Source organism: Apium graveolens, chromosome 10, assembly GCF_009905375.1.
Source record: "Apium graveolens cultivar Ventura chromosome 10, ASM990537v1, whole genome shotgun sequence".
Lineage (NCBI taxonomy): Eukaryota > Viridiplantae > Streptophyta > Magnoliopsida > Apiales > Apiaceae > Apium > Apium graveolens.
The window spans coordinates 225,392,753-225,415,915 of NC_133656.1; the positions used below are offsets into that span (position 1 = coordinate 225,392,753).

General features: G+C 32.4%; 2 protein-coding genes across 5 annotated transcripts; one reads left to right on the forward strand and one right to left on the reverse strand.

Moving 5' to 3' along the window:
- Positions 1-6,424: 6,424 nt before the first annotated feature.
- Positions 6,425-9,761, forward strand: LOC141689541 (uncharacterized). Its single transcript, XM_074493879.1, has 2 exons — positions 6,425-9,190; positions 9,290-9,761. The coding sequence occupies exons 1-2, from the start codon at positions 6,787-6,789 to the stop codon at positions 9,613-9,615; spliced, it is 2,730 nt and encodes a 909-aa protein (XP_074349980.1). The 5' UTR covers positions 6,425-6,786; the 3' UTR covers positions 9,616-9,761.
- A 90-nt stretch (positions 9,762-9,851) lies between these two features.
- LOC141689540 (protein SEMI-ROLLED LEAF 2-like) lies at positions 9,852-22,424 on the reverse strand. 4 transcript variants are annotated; one of them, XM_074493876.1, is made up of 20 exons: positions 22,107-22,424; positions 21,662-21,825; positions 20,700-20,774; positions 20,285-20,400; positions 19,692-19,806; positions 19,483-19,611; positions 18,712-18,759; positions 17,941-18,098; positions 17,652-17,848; positions 17,229-17,521; positions 15,936-16,085; positions 15,422-15,835; positions 14,983-15,132; positions 14,187-14,262; positions 13,061-13,191; positions 12,617-12,817; positions 12,358-12,492; positions 12,173-12,289; positions 10,919-11,155; positions 9,852-10,513 (listed from the first exon to the last, which is right to left on the reverse strand). In XM_074493876.1, the coding sequence occupies exons 2-20, from the start codon at positions 21,806-21,808 to the stop codon at positions 10,352-10,354; spliced, it is 3,051 nt and encodes a 1,016-aa protein (XP_074349977.1). In that variant the 5' UTR covers positions 21,809-21,825; positions 22,107-22,424; the 3' UTR covers positions 9,852-10,351. The 4 variants fall into 4 exon arrangements, with proteins under 4 accessions (XP_074349977.1, XP_074349978.1, XP_074349976.1 ...); XM_074493877.1 differs by having other exon boundaries at positions 12,173-12,253; positions 21,662-21,946; XM_074493875.1 differs by having other exon boundaries at positions 21,662-21,946.
- Positions 22,425-23,163: the final 739 nt, after the last annotated feature.

Sequence of the window (23,163 nt, forward strand, 5' to 3'; positions counted from 1 at the left end):
TCACTGTCATAGTAAATTTGGCGTTTACGAAAATTCTAATTTGACTATGTTTATGTTTATTATGTTTAGTTTGACTCGAACGATATTCTTATAATTTCTACAGTATTGTTACCATTAAAAATATTTTACATTTTTCATACTCGAGTGCATTAACTCTAACAACGATTTTTCCTTGAATATAATCAGTATCATGATATATCTTCACAATATGATAAATTCTATACATTGTGTTATCGATTTTTGTTAAAATTATAATCTGATAAATTATAAATATAATTAATGTAAAGTACTAAACTTTCAATATAAATAATTAAATTGTAATGTTTATATGATAAAGTCTAATACATAAATGTTAAATTCAATTCAATTCCTATAAAAATACTAAATACAATTAATACATACGCATTAAATAAAATGCCATTGATATATAATAATATGGGGCAATTTATTAATTTCAACATGAATAAAATGTCTAACAAACCCCACATATTATTTTATAAACGATTCACATATGTATTCGTTCTAAATTCATTGACAAATTTATTCATCCTACGATTAATAATCATTGTCAAAATCAATTTGTCATTAACAAAAACTCCAACTCTATTTATGTTTAGTTTTGGCCGAACAATGTTCTTATAATAATCTCCATTACTTCTACCATTAAAAATTATTTTACATTTTCCGTGCTCAGGTCCACTAACTTTAAAAGCGTTGTTTTCCTTGAATATAATCGGTATAGTGGATATATCTCCTCAAAATAATAAATATAAAATTAATGTAGAGTACTTATTTGTTAATATAAATAATGAAATTGTAATGATTATATGTAATAATGACTAATTAATACATGTACATAAATTAGACAATTAATACATGCGCATTAACTACAATATCAATACTATATAATAATGTGGGGGCAAAATAGTAATTTAAGCATGAATAAAATGTCTCATAAACCCCCTAGTTGCTCTATTATATATATATATATATAATAGATTTAAAAAGTTGGATTTTGAGATAATTTCTTTCTTTAGTTCCTTTACTTTTTAGATCAAACGGGCATAATTTTTTGTTGCTTTAGTTTATCCCAAATTTGGACATGTTCGCCAAATTTTGACGTTTAATTTTTGTTGAACGAGCGGCGCCTTCACACAGTTTTTTTCTCGAATTTAGACATGTTTAATTAGACTGGACAATGGTTCGTGTTGTGTATAAACGTTATGTGTACATTCGTGTTTTCCTATATCAAATTTTAAATCTAAACCCGACCCGAATTTGCATACGCGTATTAATTTGGTGACACTAACCCGGAATTAATATATTCGTATTTACCCGTTTTAGTATACTAAAGTACAGAGATTGTAAGCGAAAAAAATTAATTGTTAAAAAATGTAATAGATAATTAAATGGTAAAGTGTTCACTCAAGTAGGAACAATAAAATATATTTTAATATTTATAATTATATATATATTATTTAGAATTGGAAAAATTCACATCTGGTATTTACTATATATATATTATATATTTTTTTAAAATTTAATTATTTATTTAATCCGTGGACTTTCGTTCCGTGTCGTGCACTTATATCGTAAACTCAAACCCGACACTAATAATATTCGTGTTTTTTCGTGTTCGTGTACTAAATTTTCGAACTCAAACACTAATTATTCGTGTCATTTCGTACCGTGTTCACGTGTCGTATACCAATATTGTCAGGTTTATGTTTAATACATCATTTTTATTACACAAATGTTATTGCATATTTCAATCAATATTGTTTATTTTTTTTTCACATCAATTATTAACTGATGTCATAGTATGTCTAATACATCGGTTGTTTAATTAGAAACGATATATTATATTGCTATTCACATCATTTTACAACCGATATGAAAAATACAGATTTTTTCTCACTAGATTTTAGATTTTTTTATGTAATTGATGTCTATTAGCTTTTTCCCGTAGTATAGTTTGATTTTTTTTTTCAAAATATTTCCTAATCTATTTCTCATAATTTCAGGAGTAAGTTAGTTAATTAATTATATTAGTTGATAACCCGTGCGAAACACTGTCTTAATTAATTTATTTAAATTATTTTTAAAAATTATAATAGTATGCTATGTTAAATTTTTTAATTTTTACTCAGAAAACCCAACATAAACTATCGAGCTGTGGGAAGGCTTGTTCAAGATACCCGCTAAATACGAATGTGAGTAATATATCACAAAAAGGCATATTTCGTATATATCTAGGCATAAACATGTCGAGTATGCATGTTATATATATTTCTTTTAATATATGATACGCATGTTAAACATTCGTATTCAGCCAAATCAAAATTTTAATTGCAATGATTACGTATAAAAAACATGTGTATAGTTCAAAAAAAATATCAGTACACATAAGTTGGTTGGTATTTTAACCACTATTCCAAGCTAATATATATTTTCATGCATCTAGTTCTAAAAGTAGGGTAGTCTTTGCATTTTCTTATTATACATCATTATTATTATCTAAATATATTATTTATTTAGGTATAATTTATTATTAAAAAAATTACAATTATAATATAATTCTAATAATCATATTAATTTATTAAAATTAATATAGAAACGTACAAAATATATGAATCCAGAGGTGAAATAAAGTTAAGAACAAATCGGGAATTAAAGTTATTGTTAATTTTATTTTTATTTACAATTATTTTAAAAAAAGTAAAAAAGAAATTATGATATACATGTGATAAATACATTATTTATGTTAGAATTATAATAAAAAATTATAATAATATTACTTTAACAATTTTATTATTTTATTAAAAATACTGTAAAGTTATATAGAGTCATATCAGAAATAGCATTATCAAGCTGAAATAAAATTAGAAATAATCATAATACAATTTCAAAAATTTAGTTATATTTCATTAAAAATAAAATAATATAGAGTTGTATCAGAAATAGAATGATTGGCGTGAAACAAAAATATGAGTTGAACAAAAATAAAGTGATATAAATTTAGGACCAATTAAAAAAGGGGTTTCGCTTATAGGTACGATATTTATGTTATGATTATAATAAAAAAACTATAATTTTTATACGATTTAATTTTTTTTATTTTATCAAAATATACTATTGAGTCATATGGGAAATTTGATTACTGAGTTGAAATCAATATAAGAATTGTAATTAAAAAAGGCGAGTAAACTAATAAATATAATATTAAAAGTCATATAGAAGTAAAAGAAGAAATTATAATGAAACTAACAAATTGATGAAACCAAAAAGAGCAGCAACCAAACTACCACTTAAAAGTGTGTTTCACTTATTAATAAAAGTTATTAATTATAATAAATAAAAAAATTATAATTATAATACGATTTCAAAAAATTTATTATTTCACTAAAATACACTATTGAGTCATATGAAAAATAATATGAATGAATTGAAATCAATATAAGAATTACAAATAAAAAACGCGTAAAATAATATTATAGTATTATAAGTCATACATAAATTAAAGAAGAATACCTAGGTGATACTTACAAATCAAAAAGTATAATAAAAACAGAACTCTACTAATTATACTAAATCAATACAGCTTAAAATAATATATTTTCAAATAATATATTCTGCTATATATATATGATTCAAAAAGGTTAAAAAATATATAAAATTACTTTTATTATGATTCGTATAATATATTGAATTAGCAATATATAAAAAGAAATACAAAGGTTAACTAAAAAAGAATAAAACAATAGTAAAATCAAATTAAATAGAATAAAATCAATAAAAATACAAGATAACAAAAATAAAATCATCAATCAGGTCGGGACTTCAACCTCCTTTGACCTAATTATTCCTTCAGACGGATCAATTGGGCAAATGCGCCCTAGAATGGATATCTCGTATTCGAAAGCTAGCAGTTCCCAGTATCATTGGGGTTTTCATTTGCTTTTATACAAAGCCCAAGGTCAATGAATTTATGAGTCTAGGAAGATATTTTAGGGGTGTATTGAATTAGAATTTTAAAGATTTTTTTTTATTCATAAAATTCAGGTATATTCAACTTGGATTTTAAAAAATGTATCATAATTTTAGAATTTTATAGTATTTAACTAAGATTTTAAATTATCCTACAAAATCTGGTGATATCCAATCGGGATTTTAAATTATGCTTAAAAATATGAAGGTATTCAACTGAGATTATTTAAAATCCATTAAAAACTGATGATATTCACATGCTAACGGATTTTTTTGAACTTTATAAAATGATGGATTTTGTGACATTCTTCAATGTATTTTATGGTTTTTGAAATCCCACCATAATTCATGAGATTTTGAAGGATTATGTTAAAATACCAAATACTTTTCATCAACTCTAAAATATTTTATCTAGATTAGTATAATCAAAATCTGATATAATTCATTAAAATCCATGAATTATATATAATACATTAAAATCCTAATTGAATACACACCCTTAAAAGTTTGGACAAACAATGCTATACTCCTTCTTCCCATTAATTTCTATACACTTCCTTTTTTTATGTCTCATTCAATTCTATAAATTTCAAACTTACCAAAAATAGTAAATTTTTTATAATATAACTATATTCACTACTTTCTCCCACTGCAATCATTTTATTAATTAAATATTGAATGGTTCCACCACTTTAACTAACTTTATACTTTTTATTACTAAATTACACTTTTTCTTTCTCTCTCATCCGGTATCTTAAGAAAAGTAACATTATTTTATTATACTTCTTGTCCTGTGTGCCCAAACAATTTGAATATAAATGGTTGGGACGGAGGGAGTCCGATACTAGCTTCCGGAACAAACACAGCTCCACGACTTCGATTCATATAAATTCATTAAATAATACCATTAATTTAATTTATTCTTAATAATTTAATTTTAATTTTTTTAATTAACATTTTAATCTCGACCGTACTTAGTACATGTTATTGATATAAAATGAATATAGTGAGAAAAATATAATAGATGTGATTAATTTTTTATATTACAAGTTTTACTAATTTCTAAAACCTTACAATGATAAATCATTGAAAAGGACAACAAAAGAGGAACTACGAAGAAATAACCTGGCCATAACATACTCTCCAACCTGTAATATTAAAATAATATAACTTTTACATTATTTTAATCTCAAATTTACTCATTTATAAAATTAATTTCAACGCTAAATATCTAAATAAGGATATAATATTCTTACTTTTTCAAAAATAAAGAATCTTTTTATATATAATAAAATATAAATAAGATATGCTCATATTAAATTTGTTTATATTAATAAAGACAAGGTCATAATAGAAATTATAAATTACATTAAATTTATGTAAAAATTACATCAAATATATTTTTGATACCAAATTTATTGTCACTCTAATAATTTTTTTTTGCCAAATTATTATTATTCTAATAATTCGATATAATTTTTACATTATTATAGTGTTAAATTGAAGTTAATTTTACGCCAAAAATTATACTATGTCGTAATATTAGATTTAGTTGCTGTAACAATAGTGAAGAATGGAGATGAGGAGAAAAAGGAAAAGTGGAGGATGGTTGCTTGGAATAAGAGAGACAAGGCATGATAAAGGGAGCATGATGCATGTTTGTGTTCATTAAAAAGCCACCACCACCATCACCGATTTCAATCTCAATCACAATCCCACTGGATGGATACATCATATCACCTGCCCCCCAACCTGGGTTACCCCACGGCCCCACTTACCTATTTTTCGGAAGTTTTGAAAATTATTTTGTGTATATTTTTTAATTTTTGCAATTTATAATTTAAATTAATCCTATATTTTCTAGAATATTTCTCAAATATTTTTTTACAATTTTTTCTCCAAATGACGTCTAGCACTATATGATTTATCAAGTATAAGGAAAAATTCTGAGGTATTCCTTTCATGATTCAATATCCCAAAAATTGGACAGCATAATAAACAACCTATTTTTGAACAACTAATCAACACAAAAGTATACAAACACCAGCACTTACCAAGAATGATTTAACTGATTCACTTAAATAGCAGAAATAATTGACTAATGACTCCACTTTGTTGCCATAATCATATCCATTCATAAAACCTGCAACTCTACTCATGCATGTCTCTCATTAACTCACTGATAATTCCTTTTGTTTGTACAAATTATAGTATTTCTTTACTGAGTTGCATCTTGCACCAAAAAAAAGTGTCTCTGGGTCCAGGCACTCACTATTTAGCTGGAGTTTTGTTTTCTGATTTGTAAATTTGTTTTACTTAATATTAATTACATAAAGTCTAAAGGGGTGGTGAAAAAACTGTAAATAAAAGAGAAATTTATGGTCAAAAGTTTAAAAACATAGTAATTACACTGCTCATATCAGCCTCGTGAACAAACAGTCACACTGCCAGTCTTACAAGTGTTAAACCCACAGTTTTACCATAACTTTAGACTTCTTTTTGCCTCTTCTTCTCTTTCATTACTTCATATACTATCAACTTAGAGTCTTGGTCTACTTATAATGTACTGCAATATATTAAAGGAGTCATCTTTTTCTCTTATTTCTGTTCAAAACTCCATATTTTCATGGTATTATTAAGTCTGTAACTGATTGTGTAAGTTTTGACCATAAAGCTCTTATTCTTGGGCTACTCAACTTTCTTCCCCATATCAAGGGTTGGTTTTTTCTGTGCTTGCTTTAGGTTCAAGATTTTCAACAACTCTTGAAATGTGTCATTTTTAGTTTGCTAAAAATAACAATGAAATGTACTTGTTTTTTGTTCATTAGTAGCCTGTTAGTCTTGACACTATACTTTACCAAGAAAGCCCATATGGATTTCTTTAAGTTCATACTGATTGGATTGCTAGCAATGTCTCAAGTTGTGGTTTCTCAGGATGATGAGGCCACATTGCTGGAAATTAGCAAGGAGTTGAGTTTGGCTCAGTGGGATTTCAAGAACTCAGGCAATTACTGTTCTTGGCCTGGAATTGGATGTGGCTTCAACAGTTCAAGAGTGGAAAGACTTGATCTTTCTCATCAAGGGCTACAAGGTAACGTCTCTGTGATTTCTCAGCTTACAGCATTGAAGTCTTTGGACCTTTCGTATAATAATTTTCATGGGATAGTTCCATTAGAGTTTGGACATTTGTATGAGCTTGAGTTTCTTGATTTGTCTTTTAATAAGTTTGGAAGTTCAGTTCCTAAAGAGTTGGGTAGGCTTAGGAATCTTAAGTCATTGAATCTTTCAAATAATTTGCTTATTGGAGAAATACCTGATGAGCTTCAAGGGCTAAAACTGTTGCATTATTTGCAGTTATCTGTCAATAAATTTATTGGTTTTTTACCTGATTGGGTGGGAAGTTTGTCTAAACTTAGAGTTTTTACGGCATATGAGAATGGATTTGTTGGCCTAATTCCAGAGAAATTAGGTTCAGTTTCGGGACTTACTGTGTTGAATCTTCACTCAAACCAGCTTGAAGGGCCTATACCAAAGAGCATTTTTGTAATGGAAAAATTAGAAATATTGGTTCTGACTCAAAACAGATTGACTGGTGATATTCCGGAATTGATAGGCAAGTGTAAAGGCCTTTCTAGTATTAGGATCGGAAACAATCTATTGATAGGAAGCATTCCCAAGTCAGTTGGAAACATTACTGGCTTGACTTACTTTGAAGCAGATAATAACAATTTGTCTGGAGAGATTGTCCCGGAGTTTTCTCAGTGCGCTAATCTCACTCTCCTAAATCTAGCTTCAAATGGGCTTACTGGACGAATTCCTACAGAGCTTGGTACGCTTGCCAATCTGCAAGAATTCATTGTTTCTGGCAATAGTTTGTTTGGAGAGATTCCGACAGCGATTCTTAGGTTGAAGAACCTTAACAAGCTTGATTTAAGCAGCAACAGAATCAATGGCACTATACCACAAGACATCTGCATCTCATCAAGATTGCAGTACTTGTTGTTGAGTCAGAATTCAATACGAGGGGAGATACCTCGTGAGATAGGGAATTGTACAAAGCTGCTTGAGTTGCAACTTGGTAGTAATTATCTTAGTGGAAACATTCCTTTGGAGATCAGTCATATCAAGAATTTGCAGATAGCAATGAATTTAAGTTTTAATCATCTCCGTGGTCAGTTGCCTTCTGAATTAGGAAAACTAGACAAGCTGGTATCGTTGGATGTCTCCAATAACCAACTGTCAGGCAGTATACCCGCTTTGATCAGGGGTATGATAAGTTTGATAGAAGTCAATTTATCTAACAATCAATTCAGTGGTCCAATACCCCCATTTGTGCCATTTCAAAAGAGCTCTAATTCAAGCTTTTCTGGGAACAAGGGGCTTTGCGGCGAGCCACTAAATTCTCCATGTAGCAACTCAATTGGTTCTGACCTCCAGAGCTACCATCATAGTGTTTCTTACAGGATTGTATTAACTGTTATCGGTTCAGGTCTAGCAGTTTTCGTATCTGTCAGTATTGTTGTTCTGGTATTTATGATAAGGGAGAGACAAGAAAAGGCTGCCAAAAATGCAGGAATTTCCGATGATATAATCAAGAATCCACAACCCATTTTAGCAGGACAAGTCTTCGTTGAAAACCTCCAACAAGCAATTGATTTTGATGCTGTTGTGAAAGCAACCATGAAAGATGAAAACAAGCTTAGCAGTGGGACTTTTAGCACCGCTTATAAGGCAGACATGCCTTCGGGCATGACTTTATCAGTAAAGAGACTAAAATCTGTGGATCGGGCAATAATTCAACAGCAGAACAAGATGATTAGAGAACTTGAAAGGCTGAGTCGACTATTTCATGATAATTTAGTTAGACCCATCGGGTACGTAATATATGAAGATGTTGCTCTTCTATTGCACCAGTACTTTCCTAATGGGACATTGGCTCGGTATCTACATGATTCCTTAAAGCAACCAGAGTATAAACCAGACTGGCCAACAAGACTACACATTGCCACTGGAGTGGCTGAAGGACTAGCATTCCTTCATCATGTGGCAGTAATACACCTAGATATTTCTTCAGGTAACATACTTTTAGATTCTAGCCTCAACGCTTTGGTTGGCGAGGTTGAAATCTCAAAGCTCTTAGACCCCTCAAGAGGCACTGCAAGTATCAGTGCTGTTGCAGGTTCATTTGGCTATATCCCTCCAGGTACTGTTGAGTTAACCTTTTAGCCCTGCTTCACGAGTACTTTATGCATCGATTCTTTTAAATTTCCGCCATTTTCTAAATTATTATTTGTTTTAGCAGAATATGCATATACAATGCAAGTAACTGCTCCCGGAAATGTATATAGCTACGGAGTTATCATGCTTGAGATCCTTACGACCCGACAACCAGTTGATGAGGAATTTGGCGAAGGGATGGATTTGGTGAAGTGGGTTCAAAGCGCAGCGGCAAGAGGAGAAACCCCTGAGCAGATACTTGACTCAAGGCTCAGCACCGTGTCGTTTGCTTGGAGAAAAGAAATGCTTGCAGCCTTGAAGATTGCTCTACTCTGTACTGATATCACACCAGCAAGGAGGCCAAAAATGAAAAAGGTTGTTGAATTGCTTAAAGAGGTTACAAAAAACTAGACATATACATGCCAGAGTTTGTTTCAAATCATATTGCTTAAAGTTTGAACTTCTCCATTGTATATTGTCACCGACATGAGAGTAATTGCACTATGTACATTGTTTTCATAGTTATATATCATAATGTGTGCCGACTATATTTGTCACCGACTCTTTCTGTGTTACTGTTGTCACTAGGACTCTTTTGCATGAGCTTGTCAAGTTTTTACTGCCAAACAGTAAAAAGCCAAGTTACGAAACAGCAAAAATTTCTGCACTCTTGTAACAGCTTGGGCATTTTATATATATATCAGAATTTAGATGAATCTAAAATATAACTTACCTATCTACCAACCTAATAGATACAATAAAAATCTACAAAAAAACAAAAAAGATCTCTTCTAAACTGCCAAAATTTCTAACTGTAACAAATGCTTCCTCTGCAGTCCAGGACAATCTACATACTGATCGACCTTTAAGAATACTGATGAATTCGATCAGAAGATGTAACCTATTCATCCTATTAGAAAAACTCACTCTTTTTCCCTTCCCCAGATGCTATAGTATACATGCACGTTTAAGGATGCGTACCTATCCCTCCCCGCTCCGCCCTCCTTGCTCCACCACACCAATCTGATCCCCACACCGAGCGGAGCAGGTTTGGCGATTATGCAACTTCTCACTATTTGGGGGCAGGGATTATGTAACTTCTCACTATCCGGATATATGAAATTATGTAATTTCTCTGACTTGGGTATCAACATCCAGCTGCTTTTAAAAAGTTGTCATATGGGCTTGAAGAGGGTAGCCTGATTGACTGTGAATTAAGCGGGTACTCTGTCTCACACAGCACAGGAACAAAGCCCAGGTATGGTTCTCCAGAAGCAGCTTCATTCTGACCGGTGAAAGAGTTACCAACCTGAGGCCAGAGAGAGAAATTCTATTATGATTCATGAAAACGTCAGATAAAACTCTTAGAAAATTACGGTCAACTTTATCAAGACGTGAACAGATAATTATACAGAGCTGTAGTGAAGTTACATTAAATGAAACAAGCACAAGCTTAGACTTCTTAATCTTTAATACATGACAGAACATGAGACTCCTTTGCCAAAGCTAGCTTAATCACAAGTTTTCAAGTAAAAAACTAGCTTAAATTTGAACATGAGACTTGAAGAAGCTATATACTTGCCAAAGGCTTCGTGTATTAAGAAATATACTGAAACTTAGATCCACATGGGTGGTAGAAGACAGAAGTAAGCACATTAGTTCACAATTGATGCAGCCAATGACTGCAATTGCATGCTAAATGGAAACTTCATACCATTTGATAGCCCGCATCACTTTGAGAACATGAAGCCACTGGCTTATCTTCTTCATAGCCATTTTGTGAAGTAGTGCTTGGAAACTTTTGCTCTTCCCGTTGGATGTTCATCAAGTGGGACATCTTATCCTGCTTCCCATTTGATAGTTCCTCGCACTGATTAGCCATTTCCACATAAGGGACATCAAATCCAGTGCTCCCAGATAACATACCAACTTGGTGAGCAGTCTCTAAAACCTGGCACACCAGACACGTGAGGTTTTTAGTTTAAGCAAGAACATTACAAAATAATATAGATGAGTCCCGTCTCCGAAATGAGTGCTTACATAAATAAATTTTCTAAAACCAGAATAGCATGTATGGTTTGAGTGCTGCTTAAGTTATTCTGTCAAATCTTATTATTCTAAGCTTCAGTTCTTTAAATGAAAAATGAGAACCGACAGTAAACTAGCTTACTTATCAAGCACAAAAGAAGAGGAAAAACTTGCTCAAGTATTCGCCCCAACATTGATGCACGTGATCTGTGAAGTATGTATATTCTTTCAGTCAAAAATCGATGTTCAGGAACATTTTTTTTTAATATGGAAGGGACCCGCAACCACCGTCTGGATTTGAAACTGATAGACTAATGGGTGTACAACATACCCCACAAACCAGGCACACCTGGTTTTTCCACCGTAATCTATGTACCATTAAAAAATTACTCTAGAAGTGCTAAACTGATGATACATGCTTTTGATAAACACTTATGGTTAGGCTGAAATGCCAGAACCTTGGCACATGCCTCATAAAGACTATGTTAACAAGCTAACAAAGACTTGTGTTGCCTCCGAGCCACTTTTAAGCTAACATGCTTGGGCATATGTTAACAAGCTACACATATATGCCATACTATTTGTGTCTGACCTATTTATCTTGTCGACCTGATTCTGCTAATTAACAACTTTTATCAGGACCAAAATATGCTTATGGGGGGGGGGGGTTGTGTAAAACTGTCAAAGATGGTAAGCTTCGTCTGAGTTACCTTCCAACATGTTGGTTTTGACTCTGGGTATATTTAACTGGTTTCTTAGTGGTCTATGTTGAGAAACATTTTTTCTAGGACAGGTCTAGTGTTCACATGCTACAGTAGTTAATTCAAAGTTTTCAGTTGCACACTTGTCAACAAATGTTGTTCCCTTCTCTGGGTTTTTTCCCTCTTGACTTTAACCCTAATGTAATGGAAGCTAATTATTAAGGTGCGAAAGTACATACAGACTCTAGAAGTTGATTAACACTCATGATGTCTGGCATATCCATGTCTGTACCATTGCTGTGATCACTTCCGAATGAATCCTGAAGGGAATCATCCATTGTTAGTAGAGGAGAAACCTGCATGATAGGTGTAAAAGAAGGCAGAAACAGATACGATAAACGATTTAAAGTTATATAATAATCACCTCTTGCACAGATTTGTGATTGTCAGAACTGCCCTGATGTGCTTTTTGTTGGGTATCACTTAATGCTTCCTGGGGGCACATAACATCAGGTACAAATCTATTGAGCAGCTGTTCTTTTATGGTTGATACTTCAGACTGCATCGGAAGACAACAAATATTGGAAAAGCTTTAGGTCAATTTATATTAGAGAAGAAGTTCAGTCATACAAGAAAAAGGTATATAATCACTCCTAAAGCTTGATATGCAATATGAGGCTTACATCTGCCAAATTTTTCAAACTCTCCACCAAAAGAGAAGCTAAGGATTCTTTAGACTGAGACTCTGTTAATTGAAGTTCAGAAAGAAACTTCAAAGCACTATTATCATCTTCGATAGATCCATATATAATCTTGCGATGGTCAGATTGATTGTCACTTGTCTTTAACTTGCAATCTTCAACCAAACACAGAAATGGATCAACCTGGAAAGAACAATATAAACAAATTGAGGACATGGGAACATCTATGGCCCAAGGACGGTTTTAAATAAAACTAGTATTGAATACAAAAATATTCTAGTTTGTTAATAATGATATATACTAACAAATTCTTACATACAACCATAGGAAGGAGAGGAAGTAGAGTCATAATATAGCCAGCCACATGCAGGAGAAGTAGAGTTGAAGATTATAATATTATGCAGTGAAAAGCCAATAAGTTCATACCATTTTATTTGTAATTGTAGCCTTGACACAGGGAACAAGAGAAGGAATATTGTATGCTTTTGATGAAAAGATAATCATAGAAGTTGCCAACATAAAGAGAGATCTACGGCGTGATGGTGGCGGTAGTTTCCCTGCAGAAAGAGAGGGAAATATTGGTTCCACTTCAATGAGAAGTCGATATAAAAAATTCCACAATCATCACTATAAAAACCATAAACTTACAAGTAGAAGCAAGTTTCCTCATACATTTGTTTATATTTATGTATTAATTCAACAAAATACTAGAGCATCTTTGCCCTCTCATCAACACTTCCAATACTGAGTCTAACTGGTGACATGAAGTAACTTTTATGATTGTATGATGTAAATGCAATCTGGACCATCTAATTTGATAGTCTTAGAAAGAGGATTTAGGTGAAAAATCGTGACTTCCCCGAATTATTCATAATCATTTACAACTAGCTTGAGCACTGTAACGTTCCGGATAAAGACTGCACAGTACTGGAAAGAGGCAACTTCGAGTAATTTAAATTCACTATATATGTGGCCTGATACAAAAGCTTCATCAGACATGGCTTGCATAATGCATGCCTATGTTTTTCAGAATGATAACACGGGTTAAAAAATTTTAAAACTGAATAGCATAAACCATTCATGAGATGAAAGCACGCCAACTGACAAAATGAACTAATCAAACATGTTAAAACTTTCACAGCAAAATCAAAAATAAATTCCACAGGAACAGAGAGAATCACCAAGGTTCCACAATCTTGCAACCAATTTGATGAAAAAAGTTTGAAAGAAATTGAAAAATCTTAAGGGACCTACAAAGAACCAAGTCAATCTTTTGCGCAGCTTAAGATGAAACAGTCCTTTAAAGATATCATTTTCTAAAGTTATTTTATATTAAGTACCACCATAATTCTTTTGATTTTATTACTATAGGTAAATAAATTTTACATACTCCCACAACATAATAGGAAAATGGCATGGGGATGTCCAATTAATTGTTTGTTTCTAAATAATAACACAGATCCAGTGTAACTGTTCTCATTCCTTCTCTTTCAGTACAAGTAACTTCACAACTCTGCTCACTAATATAGGTAATCATATGTCGCAGCCTAACCTTCTTCAGCAAGAGCAACACTGAGTAAGGAAAATGCAAGCTGAAAACTACGCAGTAGAACCTCGCGGCTGGAGTTCTGCAAAAGATGATAGTATGCATTAAAAGTACAGTAGCATAATTGGAATGCTAATACAATAGATACTCAATGTGATTGGCTCATAGGAAAGATCTATTTGGGAAATACCAATATCCCTGAGGGTACTATTCTGTCTTGTTGATCAAACTTAAAAGCAGCATTCTAACGAATAAGAGTAAATTATAATGCAATTACAAGCTGAACCAGAGTCTAAGTGTTATTGCAGTTAAACAGAGACTGACAATAGGGATAGACTGTTCGTGATTTCATACAGTATCAATTTAGGGATGATGGCTAAATCTGCCCGGTGGCAGTCAAGATTTTTCGTGCATAGAGTTACTATAGTTCTGGATCCTCGTTCCAATTTTTTTGTCTTCTGTACTTTCTGGTGGACTCTAATGTGTCTTTTGGTACTTTTATTCAATCTATAGTCTCCTATGGTGCTTTTTGGTGAATTCTTCTATATCTTGTATACAAGATGGGAATATTGCACACTTCAAAGTATAATTCTCTCAGATAGCCAGAACAGGCAATGCTGCTTAAAATTTAGCTTGTGTTATTGGAAAATATCTAATGTCCTTTAAAATCTTTTCTCTTTTGGTTTCTCTATCTCATTATTCTTGTGGTGGTATTTAGCTCACAAATTTATCAATACATGCTCATTCATTCTTTTACACGGCACAAAGAAATTAATATTACAATAAAAAATCCAGCAATTACCTTGGTCCGAGAGAACAACAAAATCAAACTGTACGTGTGAGCAATAGCTTCATAGTTTTCGGGCATATTTGCAGGGGAAATAGACTGTATCCATATTGATGAAAAGAGGAGGAAAATTTGGTGGCTGCTCAGCCTTAAAGAGGTGGCTTCCTGATGTTCAAAAAAAAAATACAGGTTAAGGAAAACAATTGTACAACTTAATGAGCCCCATCTCACAACTAAAGTATATATATTGATCCACCAGAATATGGTAGAATAATATAATCTGGTACTCATGATGAGAATGAGGGTCAGCAATGAAGGACAAAACTCCAGGACTGAGTCGACTATAGTAATAGTGATCCCTTGAAAAAGAAGTCCCACTATCACGTTTTTACAAGATCAATTCCCAGCAATAATGAGGCTGGTTTAAGATGATAGGGAAAGTTTAATATTGTACCACTTTTTTATATAAGTTAGCAGTCGATCCCTCATCTTGTGTTGGAAGAACATCTAGATCACTTGAGCTATAGGCACGACTATAAGTTGATCTAATTCTTTCAAGCAACCCACTGTTATTTTTCTGTGTCCCCACACTAGAAACATTTTCCTGATTTTCCAAAGCAAGATATCTCCTTGAAGAAGGCTTTTCCTTTTTCAGCTTCTCAAAAAGGGCAGCTGAAGAAGAAAAGACTGAGACAGTTCTTGAGAGTGTTCTAGACAAATTTGCAACATTATCTGACTCTCCCAGATGAGGGCTCACTGAAGATGGCACAAGGACGACCGAAAATACACGGTGAGCTCCAACTCGTGTTTCATGGTCTGGATGGACCATAGCTGTGAGTAACTCATGAAACAAGGCATCAGGGAATGCCTAATGAGAAGTAAATATCTGTGAGAAGTGAGTGTTGGTAAACACGAAAAAGAAAATGATATAGAAACTACATAATAAATACTAAAATAGGAGGCTTTGCCTTGTTTTGATATGACATATTCGGAAGAGGGGCTACGATTTGAGCCGTACGATAAACTGCAGAAAGAGCTGTTCGTGCTACAACCATAACAGGTGAAATATTTTCCAACGTCCCTGCCATAATATCATATACTGGGCCCGCATCTCCAACCTGTTATTAATCAAAATTTAATATAATAATGGAAACAAAATTGTTGAGGATAAGGGTAAAAAACTGGGTCTAAACATATCTTTGTTACTGTACACATAACTGATAACTTTGGAGTTTTGAAATGACCTAATTATCTAATAACCTTGAGTATGGGAAAATAACCTTTCTTAAAGCTAAAGATAAGTAAATTAATTTACCGGTTTTCATAAAACCGGAAAACTTCAAGGTGTTTGGGAAAGGACTTACCCGGATATTATATTATATTATATTCTAATACTCCCCCTTACGCGAAAGTTCATTTTTGGGTCGAAGAGTGGAATATTGGGGGGTGGCAGGGAGTCGAACTTAAGATCTCTGTCAACTTACCATGTTAATTAACTAGTTCTCTACTTCTCTTATAACCTTAAGGTGTTAGGAAAGGAACTTATCAGGGTCTTATATTATATTCTAATAAAATTTACAATTTTATGATATGGAAAAACAACGTTGACACGGATATAAGATAGAAAACCCGACTTTAGTCAAGTCCGGTTAAACAAAACCCATCATATCTACTTTGGATTAAAATAAACTAACAGGGTTTCGGACTTTTAGTCACTTCAAAGTTTCTTCACAAGACACATACTAGTATTTGTCAATGTCTAATCTTGGAAATTTGTTCACTTGATCATATGTAGCATGTTGTTCGCATCCCACCTATCACAAGATTATAGGGAACACATGAAACTTCAATAAATTATAATGAAAACTAGATGTTGTAATATACAATCAGCCATCCCTTGGTCTTTTCTCCAAGTTACATCAACTGCGTACTAACTTCTGACAACATATTTTTCGATGCAATCAAGATGTAGATACGAAGGAATATAGTATTGTGAGCAAAATATTTCTTGGGCTTGAGCTACAACTTAATCAAAAAATGAATTTTACTTTTTTTAATGTGTGTCAAAGAGAAGGATCCCTATAGGATATTTCTGCTCTAAAACATATTTTTAATATAAGAATTTAACAGTATAAATTGAAAAGAACTACAATGGCCAAAGTCAAATATCTAAAGAATTGAATAGCTTAATACTAAACCAACAAACTGGAAAATGTAACGTTATATCGACTTTTAAGTCAGGAGGAGGCAAGTGATGTAACCTTTAGCGCTAACTCCACCAGGCACTTGTCCACTGCTTCTCCAAAACTTTTGTTCCATTTGAGGACATCGGCATCTAAATTCATGTTATCTAATGAAAGTTGTATGCTTTTGCGCAGATGTCTTATAATATTGCCTACAGCACTAAGTAGAGCCACAGATGGCTGAACCTTTGTAATGAGAGTGAGTGAATACGTAACCTTGACAATATCAAGCTGCATATCAGGTTGTTTTTGTACATTCTTATTATCAAGATGCTTGACTAATATTGAAAGCAGAAGGTGTGTATTGTGCCCTGAAATCATTCGATAAGAGAAGTATAAGAATCTATCTAGTAACTTCAAAATATTACTAAGACTATCCACAATAAGAAAGGTTTATGATTCTAAAATAGCACAAATAGATGAAAAAGGTAATATACATACCAGATCCATCCATCAGAGTCTGCAGGTCTTTAAGGACTGGTAAAGCAAGCCCACCTGCATCGGACCAGAGCCTGCTATCGTCGAAATAGCGGAATAAATATTCCAGAATGCGACGCATAGTGGTGGCTTCCTTGCCTAACTTGGCCATGTTGTTTAGGCACACCCGAGACCAAAAGCAGGGGTTCTTGGCATTTTCCCTATAAAAAACATAAAATGATTCCATACGTACATTTTGTTTAGTTGATATGAAAGGGAATATAATCACTCAAAAACTGTGTCAACAAATTACTCTGTCACTTTTAGTTCGCCTTTATCATCCACGATCATTCCCCAAGATGGAACCTTCATCAAGATCTCTGGTGATGGAGAAGCATGGTCTTCAAAATTACCAACTTGGGGGAAATCTTTGCTTGGTCTTCCATAATTCTCCAAGACTACTGAGACAATCTGAAAATGATAATGAAAGAGATTTGACAGGATTTAGTTTAAAATAGGCATAACATAGCAAAAGCATAACATGACTACTATGGTACTACGTCTAAATGTAGATAAGGTGTCTTAAATAATAGACAGAGAGGCAACTTGTTAGCTATTCAATTTCATGATTAAAATCTACTAATAACTGGAAAAAGTAAGCTAGGGTATGTGTACAGACGGATCACTTTAAGCTAAAATGCATAAAGATTTTTTCACAAGACATGTTTACAGGTTGTAACTGTATATGTAAAGTTTAATACAAGGTAAACCCTCATATATCACCTAGATTATTTATTTTTCCGGGTATTATCATTTCCACAAGTTGCCACTTGGATGAAATACACAGAACATATAATTTGATCATTTTAACACCGCTGAATACCAAAAAAAATTATACTAGACAGTTCTTGTTTCCATCATGATAAAATCTATGTACAAGTACAAGGAAATGATGAAAGAGCAGTTAAGCACCTAATTATGAGTGATATTTGTGATAAAGTATACTCAAAGAGGAAAATGGCAAAACCGTATGGATTTACTAACTAAACTGAATAAGAAACTATTGAATTTGCACCCAGCTTACATCATCAAAATCTCCGGATATACTGGAATATTTGCCCATGAGACAGACCTACAAAAAAAATAATCCAAAATAAAATGATAGAATAATACTTTATTGTAACATGCTAAGGAGAAAATAGTACATATGACTATATGTGTGTGTGTGTGTGTGCACCACATATTCGAGGGGGCAAGATAAATTTTAGAGCATACATCATAATATCTCGTGCTTTAGTTCCGTTATAACAATTATATAACATCTCATAGTGCTAACTTCTTGGAAGTAGTTCAAATGCATCAGATACAAATATTTTAGATAGATTTGACAATAGAGTACTATATTTAGTGATTTGATCAAAAGATGCCATAAAGGTTCCTATTTTTTCCTCTGTCGTTTGTATTATCATGAAGCTTGCTAGTTTGCAAATTCCTTCATCAGCATTCAATGTCTCGACTTATAATACTCAGCTACATCTATTCCCAGAAAGGCACCAAGTCAAATAAAATATTTATATCCGATGTAAAAGATAAGGGACTAAAGTTGTGTGTCCTACCATCTTAAGTAAAATGAACCTATAGGTGGGCGCGTGTGTGAAGGCTAAATATTTATTTTCCAATATATTTAGCAAACGTTTTTCTATATGCTTCTGATCTCTTTTGCACAGGGAGATGTGAAGATCGGATGAGGCCCAAAAATAGTAATCAGACTATATGTCAAGTATATCTAATATTCATACACTAAATTTTTACATATTGGAGAGAACCCCATTGTAGGGTGCTTTAAACGATGTACCATTGAAGAAAGGGCTTGCAGACCAGCGGCACGCAGATGATTTGCCCTCTCATCATTTCCATCTTCTTGAGCTAGTTGGCAGAGCTTTGGTATAAATACTTCTAAATTAAACATATAAGTTCCATCTTTCTGTGAGATAAAATAACATTCATATAAGAGAAAAAATTGGAAACAAAGATTTATAGGTGTGGGAATCAATAACAAGATACCTGATTATTTACGAAGTGAAAAAGTGTTTCGCATCCTAATATAAGAATCTCATCCTGGCCTGTCTGATCTAGAAGAGCTTGCATAATACTTAATAGGCTATTTGCAAATAAGGGCCTGTAGTAAATGGAAACGTCCATACATAAGGGGTAGGATCAAAAGCTTTAGCAATAATAAAAAATATGCACATCCTGATGCAACTTGTCTCCTATTCGAATAGGGTTGATGGGTGAAAATTGATTTCTACTTATGCAGCATCTATTGATTAAGTGATTTATTGGATTGTTGTGGCTTCATATATTTTTAAGCCGCTGTTTGCCACTGGGGTGAGGTAGTACATGTAACTATGTAAGTACTTACTATTTCAAAAATAAATTATGTTTAGGTTATTCTATTTAGTTTTGAAGGTGAAGGACTACCTTAAAGGAAAATTGACATAAGAATGCAGGTACATGGGAAGGGGATCCAAGTGGCACAAATCAATTATTTGTCAAAAAATATAGGTTATGACATCTAAACTTGTGATCCTCAAGCATAATAACTTTGCATATGGTAAAATAGGCATACAAGAAAGAAAGTACCAATCGAAACTTACATTTCATCCTTACAAGAAATTAACAACTTCTTGTAGATAGACACGACAATTTTTGTCGATTGAAAATTTTCATTTCTCAATTCCTTGTAAAACCGTTGTGCCAGCAATTCTGAGATCTGGGAGTCAGATTATAAACTTTGGATTGGTTAAGATATAAATAATTAAAAATGATGATCATAAGATTTTTCTGAAAAAAGGTCAGCTAATGGTGTAAATATCTAAAAATATCAAAACGTATTATATCCGTGGCACAATCTTTCCCTGTACCTCACAGCTTCATGTAAGATTTTTATTGTTATTATTATTTTTTACTTGGGTAACTTCAAGTACAAGGAATTTATTGGTAGGGGATCTTCTTTATGTAACAATAATAACATAAAAAGACATTTATAAAGTTATCAAGTTCAGCTTTTACCTTGGGGATGCGAAAATGATTTTTTGAAGCATAGTCGCAGAGCTTCCCAATCATCCGTACATTTGGCTCTTGATCCTATAAACTTGAATAATTATAAAAAACAATATAGACGTAGAAAATAAATCACAACAGTGTGTTGGAGGAGAAAAAAATATATTTTGACAGATGAATATTGAATATAGCAAAATAACATCAAGATATCTAACCTTTAACCAGACAACAAGTAATACACTTCAAAAATATATATATATCTTCATCATGCTTTACAGAACCACCTTCGAGAACCACATTATATGTTTTTTTATCCTTTTGTGATTAATTGCCATGTCATAAGTTGCTATAATGCAAATAAAAAAATAAGAGTCCAGCAAGATACGCTAACAATGGTGATTCAAATAGAAGGTGAACCTACTATGAATTCTTGCTTTTAAATGATCATGATGCTTCAGAGAATACTTAAAGGATGGTTACTTTTTTATTAAACATAAAGCAGAACAATGAGATGGGCCTAACAACTCAGAAGATGAATTTGGTACGCTGTACAGATAAAATTGATCTACACAGAATACATATGCATGCACATAAAATTCACTAATTCTTAGTCTAGGAATAAATTAAGCAAAATAGTATTTCTAAAGCACTTGAAGATATTGCTGAAAGTCATCTTGCAAAGTTAATTCAACAATGCTACACACACACACGTTGAAGTGGATATCTAATTATCAAAAACAATATCACTATGTGGTTTTTCATCCGAAAGGAAAATGTGGTACAAAACTATAATTCAAGCATACCATATGTCATATATAAAACCTCTATAATATGAAGTTTCTAGCAAAGATGCAAGTAAGTTTGGTTTGTAACAAATTCAAAAGATGAATATAATAAGCCTCAAATGCATGAATCATGATAATGAAGTGCTACAATGAGCAGGCATTCAAGTTAAAAATAGTAAAGCTAACCTTGGAACGAGGGAAAATATCTGAAATCAGCTTCTTGTATCTTTTCACAGGTTGCCTAGACCGTGGTCGCAGTGCGGGGCAGAACATACAGAAATTGCCACATACGGGCAGAACTTGCCTCGAAACAACCCCAGAAACAACACTCATATCTAAAATCCTAATTTCTGGGTAAAATCACAAAATTTCAAAATTAAAGACCTCCTTTCCCTTCTTGATCACGAAAATCGCAATTATTCTAAAACCCCCAAAATGAAAAGGAAAATTCAAGCTCTCAAAATCACCAGCCTACATTACAAAATTGAAAAACCTCACTCAATTCCAAAATTCAAATTAAGACAAGAAATTTTATAGCAAAACAAAATCAAACAAGTGTGTCTAAAACATGCATTATGTGGAAAAGTAGACAAAACATATACATAGAATGTAATGAAATGAAGACAGATACCTTCGGATGGATGGTTGTCCGAAAGGCTGGTGGTGGTATCAGAAATGTCCAAGAAAATCCAGAAATAATATTAACACAATCTTTAATTCATGGCGACCCACAACTTATATACACTTTGTGTGTGTATCTAACATGCTTGCTACAATAATATTTAAATTTAATATAATTAGTGTGTGTACATGTATGTTTAATAATCGCATGGCCGGCTGGGCTGGTTCATGTTCTGGAGACTGGAATCTTGCTGCTGCTATCTGCTATCTGCTATGATCTCATCATACAACACCTCCAAATGCACATCCCCTCAACGATCATTTTTTTTCTTTTTAATTAGTGCTTTTCTTTGAATTTTTTTTTTTATTAAATTTCAATTTGGATTCTTTTATAATTTTTTTAATAAAGGTAAATGTTTATAAATCTAATGTTCATAAGGAAATTAGGATCTACGTGATATATTTTTCAAAATAGGACAGTTCATTCTGTAGCAAAAATATCGATTCAATTCGGTTCGATTTGTAAACCTGTTGACCATTAACACGATTTTAAAATTCTTCCCGGAAATGAATCAAGGTGAATTTGAGTACGACATAACTCAGTTTGAACAAGTTTAGGTATAAAGTTTGTACGGTTTTTAAAAAATTAAAAAATATATTAATATTTTTACAAAGTTTGAAAAATTAAAATAATGTATAGAATATAATTTTGTTTAAAAGAATGGGGATCCGAATACATTCGGGTTAAAAGTCAAATTTGGTATGTTAATTTAAGAGTACATCTTTCCATTAAAAAAAGAAAGAAAGAGAGTACAGCTTGAAACAATTGAATTAAATCAAATTAGTAGGCCGGTAATGCTAAACTAAACTAAACTAATAATTTACTAGCTATTCTCTCCATCTATGTGAGAGTTTTTTTGGTCTCTTCGTTCAATCTCTAAATCTGGAGAGGGAATCGTTTGAGTTTGACTATGGCTCGATACAATGATTTGAATGATCAGTTTGATGGGTTAAATATTGAAGATGAGGAGAACTCTACTTTTGTGTTTGGAGACGAAGTGCAAATT